At 35.0% G+C, this 8,742-nt stretch overlaps 2 protein-coding genes across 3 annotated transcripts; both read left to right on the forward strand.

Moving 5' to 3' along the window:
• LOC108470561 (BURP domain protein RD22-like) lies at positions 1-1,949 on the forward strand. Its single transcript, NM_001330035.1, is given in 3 exon segments — positions 1-119; positions 221-326; positions 743-1,949. Coding segments are annotated over 3 exon segments (1,131 nt in total). The 5' UTR covers positions 1-83; the 3' UTR covers positions 1,732-1,949.
• Positions 1,950-6,535: 4,586 nt separating this feature from the next.
• LOC108470527 (BURP domain protein RD22-like) lies at positions 6,536-8,508 on the forward strand. Of its 2 annotated transcripts, NM_001330034.1 has the most exon segments (5): positions 6,675-6,793; positions 6,905-7,010; positions 7,425-7,749; positions 7,752-7,760; positions 7,762-8,508. In NM_001330034.1, coding segments are annotated over 5 exon segments (1,005 nt in total). In that variant the 5' UTR covers positions 6,675-6,757; the 3' UTR covers positions 8,291-8,508.
• Positions 8,509-8,742: the final 234 nt, after the last annotated feature.

An 8,742-nucleotide genomic window follows, 5' to 3' on the forward strand; every position in this document is an offset into this window, starting at 1 on the left:
CCATTCCATGCAACACTAACTTTTAGATTCCCTTTCCATTGCACTGCTCTTTCTTTCTTTAGAATTAGTCACTCCTGTTCTAGATGAAGGTTCTCTCCCCAATTCTTGCTTGCCTAGCGGTAAGGTTTTCGATTTCATGTGATTATTCGTTGTTGAATGCAAAGAACTATGAGGGTTTTTTTTTGCCTCAACTTTTCTTGTTTGCTATTTGTTGTTGCAGCTTGCTGTGGTGGCAAGTCATGCTGCTCTCTCACCCGAGCAATATTGGAGCTATAAGCTGCCAAATACTCCAATGCCAAAGGCTGTCAAAGAAATTCTACATCCAGGTGAGTGTTTAATATCCCAAGAATTATTCTTTTTTTTTTTTTTTTGAATCGTGTTTACTCACCGACAAAACAGGACTATTGTGATATAAGCTCTTAACTTGAGATGGTCAGGAAAGTGAGGACTGTAGAATATCAGACCCTGGTTTCCCATAGAATTGAATTGAGCCTAATACAGCAAACAATCATGTAATCATGGAAACCGGGTAATAATCAGATATGAGGTGCTTAACATAGTTCTGTTCCTGCGATTTATTAAAAGAGAAAGAGCAGGATACGTTCTGTTTAGCAATATATTTCAGAAAACATAGGAATAGGATGTGTTCTGCACATATTGACTTATTATGAAAAAAATTGTTGGAATCATGCTTTCATCAGCATGTATCTGAGCTCTCTTGCCCATTTTGGTTTATTTGCAGAACTGATGGAGGAGAAAAGTACCTCTGTAAATGTAGGAGGTGGTGGTGTAAACGTCAATACAGGAAAAGGGAAGCCAGCGGGTGGCACTCATGTGAACGTTGGGCGCAAAGGAGTTGGAGTGAACACGGGTAAGCCAGGGGGTGGCACTCATGTGAATGTTGGAGGCAAAGGAGTTGGGGTGAACACTGGAAAGCCAGGAGGTGGCACCCATGTGAACGTTGGAGGCAAAGGTGGAGGAGTATCTGTACACACCGGACACAAGGGAAAGCCAGTAAATGTTAATGTGAGTCCGTTTCTTTACCAATATGCAGCCACTGAAACTCAAATCCATGACGATCCGAATGTGGCTCTTTTCTTTCTGGAAAAGGATATACACCCCGGGGCAACAATGAGCCTGCATTTCACTGAAAATACAGAGAAATCCGCTTTCTTACCTTATCAAACTGCCCAAAAAATACCGTTTTCATCTAACGAGTTGCCAGAAATTTTCAACAAGTTTTCAGTGAAACCTGGATCAGTGAAGGCAGAGATGATGAAGAACACAATTAAGGAGTGCGAACAGCCAGCGATTGAAGGAGAGGAAAAATATTGTGCAACCTCACTGGAGTCAATGATTGACTACAGCATTTCCAAACTAGGGAAAGTTGATCAGGCAGTCTCAACAGAAGTGGAAAAACAAACCCCAACGCACAAGTATACAATAACAGCTGGAGTGCAGAAGATGACAAATGATAAAGCTGTAGTGTGCCACAAGCAGAATTATGCATATGCTGTCTTCTATTGTCATAAATCAGAAACAACAAGGGCTTACATGGTTCCTTTAGAGGGTGCTGACGGAACAAAAGCCAAAGCAGTAGCAGTCTGTCACACAGATACATCAGCATGGAACCCAAAGCATTTGGCTTTTCAAGTCCTAAAAGTTGAGCCAGGAACCATTCCTGTCTGCCATTTCCTTCCTCGGGATCACATTGTTTGGGTCCCCAAGTAAAAGTCCTGAAGAGTAGACTCATACACTATAGTTTCATCATAGTGTGCATTAAAACAGCTTAAAGCAATATCCAGTTTGTTCTATAATAATATACCCACGAGTTTAGTCATGTAAAATCTATCCATGAATCATGTTCTTAGTAATGGATAAAATGATAGTACTTTCTGTATCACAAGGGTCTGGCGATAAATTTATTAGTATTTTAAGTAACTTTTCAGACATCGTATTCCAAGTAACTTTGCGGACAGTATGTTTCTCCATTAGATTACTAATTCTCATTCATCTCAGATTAGCCATCTCCACAGGAAAATTCTCTGAAGGTAAAGTATCATGTATCTCGAAGGATGCTAACTTAATATAGTAAGACCAGCATTAAAATCTTTTCAGATATGAGTAGGTTCCAAAGTACACAAATTTGAGCACCTGTACGGAACAAACCATTGTGTGCACTGCGCAGCTCTTCGTGTCTGATTCCTCCACCACTGTGATTAGCAGCTGCAGGCCCTTGATAGACTTATTCAACAGATTATGGTGATAAGTCAAATAATTATATATGATGTCGGCTCCACAGATCCTTTTATTCCTGCAATGCGGATAAATGCCCAAGAATGTTTCATAATTAGGTATGCCTGGAGAAACAAACAAAACCTATTGGTTACTTGTGTAATATAATTATATATGTGTATATGTATATATAGAAACATGATTCATGAGGTTGCTTTAATCATTTTCTTCCCCAGTAATCTTAGTTTTACTGCTCTCTAATGATTATTACTATCCAATAAAGAAAAATGACATCTTAAACCGCCCCACCAGTGTTGGTTTGCCAAAAAAAAAAAAAATTCCAACAACAATATTGGTTTTCTGATCACCAAATAGCAGTGCTGAGAATTTTTTTTAACGAGTGGATGACACAAATCCCCACCAAAGCAAATGGTTATGAAACAAACGGGGTCTTAATGAAGTGGGGGCAAGGGTTGTTTTCAGATACATATGAATTTGGTTTACAGGCGAGATAGATCACAAATATTATATTGATACAAAGAAATAGATATGGTTCGTGGAAAACCATTAGTGATATGAAGGAGTTAAGTTCGCATGGTGTTCATAGAGTGACTTTGGAGTTTTGAGAGAAAATTTTAGAAAAATAATAATAAGTGGAGTGTGCATGCCTTTCTAGATTATTATGTAATTATACATGTCTTATGGAATATAAGTGTCTTATACATATAATATGATTATTAAGTTACGATGAATCCTTTCACATTTTATTTCCTTTCAAATGTTATTTTTAAAGTTATGTAAAGTCTTATTTTTATAAGTAGTTTTAAGTTAATATTGATGTGATTGGACGAGATCCACGTATTAAACATATAGAGAACAAATATCAATAATCATGTAAAATAAGATGTAGTCTTCAAGCAAAATAGTCTTAATAAATGAATTTTTTTTAATCAAAATGAATTGACTTGACAAAATCTTTCAAAAGGAAATAAAAAAATTATCACATATATTTATATATGTGTGCAATATACATAAATGTACCCTTAGCCCACCATAAGAGAGGGGAGTGGATGTGGGTTCATATTACGGTAAAATCAATTACCAAAACTTTCTTTCGCAAATTTTAGACGGCGAACCAAAACCAAGGTACCTAACCACGACCTACAAACTAGATGTTCATATAGGTTAGATGCAGGATTAATAAGCCACAACCTATAAGGCTAAACTTGCCACATGCCCATATGACATCTTACTCTCAAAAAAAAAAAAGAAAAAAAAACATGACATGTTCAACTGGACTAAAAGTATAAATATACATGGTCAAAAAAACCTACCCTAAAGAGGCTAAAACTATGGGATTTTAAAGTTTTCAAAAAATCGTCATAATATTTTTGACATTCAACTCAAATCCTATACAAATACCTTTATTTTGTAAGAAGAAATTATCTCATTTATCGACTATAATTATTAAATTTTACAAGTAAAATTAATAAAGTGGCACATATATTAGTCCAATGATAAATTCGCTATATAGATGAAAAGTATAAAAATTATATATATTTTTAAAAAAACAATTATATGGCTGATTGTTTTTATTGTATTTTAAAAAGTTAAGTGAGTAGCTTTTTACCCTTTGATTCCCAAAAAAATGTTGTTATTGAGGATTGTTACCTATACGCAGATAAATTCAAGGAAAATTATTTCATGCAAGCTAATCATATTTAAAAGCAAGCAAAGGGTCGTAAACATTGTAGATTGGAGCATTTCATGAAACATAGTTACAAGCTAGAGTATCATCCAATGACCCATAGCAGTCTTCTATATTATTGGGTTTTTGCAAACTTGGGCTTGAATACACAAATAGATCAGTAGCGCAGACGGAATATAATTACTAAAAACTTTGTTTTTTGTGAATTGAATTTGGATTTATGCTTTATTTTATTATCAACAATGATATCAGAACCTATTTTAAATCCAACATCATGACGATTTGATTTTTATTTGTTTTAATAATATTTTGTCCCCTAAGTAATTGGCAACTGAAAACTTCTACCTTTCTATGCATGATTACTTTAGAAATTTTGTAAATAATTGTCAAGCAACGTCGTGGTTACAATTCTTGAACTGGATTCCATGATAAGGAGTTTAAGCTTTAAAGTCGACCAAAGCAAATTAGTATCTTTCACTCTTTTAACATATATTTCCAAGTTCATATATAAACATTTATTTATATTCTTGGTTTAGAAACAGGGCTAAAAAAACTCTCTTGAAAACAGATACCATTGGCGGCAGCCATGGGTTTATGTGAAGAAGAAAAGATGCCTGTATCTCTATGAGTAGAATTATTGCAGTGGGTCACAACTTCGCTTTCATTTACTTCAACCTCTCAGGTAATATTTAGCGTTGAATTGTTTGCAAAATTATTTACCTCATATTCCCACTTCCTTTGATCTCTCCTTGTCCCAACCACGTTGGATTTTGAACCATTTGGTCTTATATTACATAACATACAAATGAAAAGAAAAGAAAAACATTTGCGATTCCGGTCATAAATAAATAATGTTCTGTTCTGTGACGAGAAACAGCCAAAGCTTCCTGCACTTACAATAAGAATAATAATAGTAAAAGTAATGAGGGTAAAGGCTTAAAAGTTTTTTTTTTTTTTAAATAGAGGATAAGGAGTAAGGATTATCTTATGATCCAACTTAAATTTAGTGTTTAATTGAAAATTTAAATACAATAACTTTTCTAGCAACTCGTTCTGGGTTGAAGATACCCTATTAAAAGCGATGGAAATGGCAGATTTGGATCGTCGTTTCATCTGACCACCATATTTCCCTCCTCTGCTGCTCTCGTTGTTCTGGGTTGAGAATTTCTGATATTCTAAAGGTATTTCTCAACTCCCTTCCACTGTTTGTTGGTTTTGATTGCCAAATCTCGCAAGGTTTTGGTTGTTTTGGGTTTTCTGGTCACTGAAGGGTTTGGAAGAGGTTTTCAGAGTTGCATCGTGTTTTATTTTCTTTATTTTATTTGTTTGAACTTTATTTTCTATCTGCTTTTGTTGTGTATTTGTTTTGAACTTTGTTTTGGATTTCCAAGCCCATTTTAATTAAAATAGACAGTTTATTAAAAAAATTATTTTTTGACAAAAAAAAAAAAAGAGTACGTTAAAATTGTTTGCTTTTACTTTTGATAAAAAATGTTTTTGTAAAATATTTTTTATCCCAAAAATATTTTTGAAAAATTCAAAAGTATATTGTTTAGTAATATATTTATCTCAAAAGTATTTTTATCTCAAAATAATTTTAAAAGCAATAATAAACAGGCTCAAAAGCAATTACGATTTCTTTGTGGAACTGAAAAAAAAAGTGTTACTTTCATGTATTTTCCAATTATTATATATAAGGAGATGGTAGTGGCACTTTATTTCCTTCAATTTAATAAAAAAATTAAGTGAGTAGTTTATGGAGAGTGAGTAGTTTTCTTTTAGATCTGACCCTTTTAAAGGTTGGAATTAATGAATACAAAAGTAAAAGGATTGGTAAATATTGATTAATTACTGTTTTGTTTTACATTTTCTTGATGTATATTAACTTTTAAAGAGATTTTAGTCATCAGAAATAGTAAAAATCCTTTTTGGCAGAAAAAAAGTAAAAAATAAATAAAATAGGAAAAAAAAAACACTAAAATATGATAACCTCTTAATCCACTAAATGAAATAAAAAAAAATTACTATTTAATGATGAGGAGCGCATTTTTTCTATGCTACTAATACTTGTACTTGCTCTGCTATTCTGCTCAAGCCTAGTTGAGAAGTGTTATGGGGCGTAAATCAAAAAAAAATATGCTTATTTTATTTTGTTTTGGCTGGTAATATTATATATAAATAGAAAATAGAAAAATAAATATACAATAAATAATAAATAAAATGCCACTCCATTTCGGCAAAATATCCACGCCGAAGTTTCATACTTTGGGTCCGCTATCCAGATCATGATTTTCAAAGGTCCTTCCCTTTTGGGCCGGTTGTGGGCGAGGAGGGATTCGAACCCCCGACACCGTGGTTCGTAGCCACATGCTCTAATCCTCTGAGCTGCAGGCCCCACCTCATCTCCACTGGATATGTTCCCAATATATGTACTTCCCTTTTCCGGGCCAGTGTTTCAAACTAGAAACTTCTTTGGGTCATCTTCATATTAGATTGAAGCCCAATTTTAGGTTTATGTACCAAAACCAAAAATTAGTTACGTTTGGTAAATGAATTTGAATACATGCACCCACCTAAGCCCATGACATAAACCTGCATTTAAGTGAACCAGTGGCAGTTGGAGCCATTATGTTGGTTGAAAAATATTGTTGGCAGTGTTATTCAGCAGTACTTGCCCTAAGGCTCCTACTACATTTGTCAGTATAAATGTGGAGAAATCTTGTTCTACTTTCCATTCCATGCAACACTAACTTTTAGATTCCCTTTCCATTGCACTGCTCTTTCTTTCTTTAGAATTAGTCACTCCTGTTCTAGATGAAGGTTCTCTCCCCAATTCTTGCTTGCCTAGCGGTAAGTTTTTCGATTTCATGTGATTATTCGTTGTTGAATGCAAAGAACTATGAAGGGTTTTTTTTTTTTTTTTTAACCTCAACTTTTCTTGTTTGTTATTTGTTGTTACAGCTTGCTGTGGTGGTAAGCCATGCTGTTCTCTCACCTGAGCAATATTGGAGCTATAAGCTGCCAAATATTCCAATGCCAAAGGCTGTCAAAGAAATTCTACATCCAGGTGAGTGTTTAATATACCAAGAATTCTTTTTTTTTTTTTTTTTGAATCATTTTTACTCACCGACAAAACAGGACTACTGTGATATAAGCTCTTACTTTGAGATGGTCAGGAAAGTGAGGACAGTAGAATATCGGATCTTGGTTTCCCATAGAATTGAATTGAGCCTAATACAGCAAACAATCATGTAATCGTGGAAGCCGGGTAATAATCAGATATGAGGTGCTTAACATAGTTCTGTTCCTGCAATTTATTAAAAGAGAAAGAGCAGGATACGTTCTGTTTAGCAATATATTTCAGAAAACATAGGAATAGGATGTGTTCTGCACATATTGACTTATTATGAAAAAAATTGTCGGAATCATGCATTCATCAGCATGTATATGAGCTCTCTAGCCCATTTTGGTGTATTTGCAGAACTGATGGAGGAGAAAAGTACCTCTGTAAATGTAGGAGGTGGTGGTGTAAACGTCAATACAGGAAAAGGGAAGCCTGGGGGTGACACCCATGTGAACGTTGGAGGCAAAGGAGTTGGAGTGAACACGGGAAAGCCAGGGGGTGGCACTGATGTGAATGATCCAGACCCTTTTAATTACCTATATGCAGCCAGTGAAACTCAAATCCATGAGGACCCGAATGTGGCTCTTTTCTTTCTGGAAAAGGATATGCACCCCGGGGCGACAATGAGCCTGCATTTCATTGAAAATACAGAGAAATCAGCTTTCTTACCTTATCAAACTGCCCAAAAAATACCGTTTTCATCTGACAAGTTGCCAGAAATTTTCAACAAGTTTTCAGTGAAACCTGGATCAGTGAAGGCAGAGATGATGAAGAACACAATTAAGGAGTGCGAACAGCCAGCGATTGAAGGAGAGGAAAAATATTGTGCAACCTCACTGGAGTCAATGATTGACTATAGCATTTCCAAACTAGGGAAAGTTGATCAGGCAGTCTCAACAGAAGTGGAAAAACAAACCCCAATGCAAAAGTATACAATAGCAGCTGGAGTGCAGAAGATGACAGATGACAAAGCTGTAGTGTGCCACAAGCAGAATTATGCATATGCTGTCTTCTATTGCCATAAATCAGAAACAACAAGGGCTTACATGGTTCCTTTAGAGGGTGCTGGCGGAACAAAAGCCAAAGCACTAGCAGTCTGCCACACAGATACATCAGCATGGAACCCAAAGCATTTGGCTTTTCAATTCCTAAAAGTTGAACCAGGAACCATTCCTGTCTGTCATTTCCTTCCTCGGGATCACGTTGTTTGGGTCCCTAAGTAAAAATCCTGAAGAGTAGACTCATACACTATAGTTTCATCATAGTGTGCATTAAAACAGCTTAAGGCAATATCCAGTTTGTTCTATAATAATATATCCAGGAGTTTAGTTATGTAAAATCTATCCATGAATCATGTTCTTGGTAATGGATAAAATGATATTACTTTCCGTATCACAATGGTTTGGTGATAAATGTATTAGTATTTTAAGTATCTTTGCTGACATCGTATGCCAAGTAACTTTTCGGACATTATGTTTCTTCATTAGATTACTAATTCTCTTTCATCTCAGATTAGCCATCTCCACAGAAAAACTCTCAGAACGTAAACTATCATGTTCATCACTGGATTGCAATCAGAGAAGAAATTGTTTTTCCTATGTTCCAACAGCAGTAAATTTTTGGACCAATTTACATGGTACATATGAGAATTTTCTATGTCATGTATTCGAAGGAT

The sequence above is a fragment of the Gossypium arboreum genome, chromosome 5, assembly GCF_025698485.1.
Source record: "Gossypium arboreum isolate Shixiya-1 chromosome 5, ASM2569848v2, whole genome shotgun sequence".
NCBI lineage: Eukaryota > Viridiplantae > Streptophyta > Magnoliopsida > Malvales > Malvaceae > Gossypium > Gossypium arboreum.

Excerpts from the sequence above, each read along its gene's own strand:
- LOC108470527 (XM_053027417.1), top strand. The coding sequence starts at position 6,758 with ATGAAGGTTCTCTCCCCAATTCTTGCTTGCCTAGCG. Across the intron at positions 6,794-6,904 it reads CAATTCTTGCTTGCCTAGCG|CTTGCTGTGGTGGTAAGCCA; the intron begins GTAAGTTTTTCG and ends TTGTTGTTACAG. Across the intron at positions 7,011-7,403 it reads CAAAGAAATTCTACATCCAG|CCCATTTTGGTGTATTTGCA; the intron begins GTGAGTGTTTAA and ends TGAGCTCTCTAG.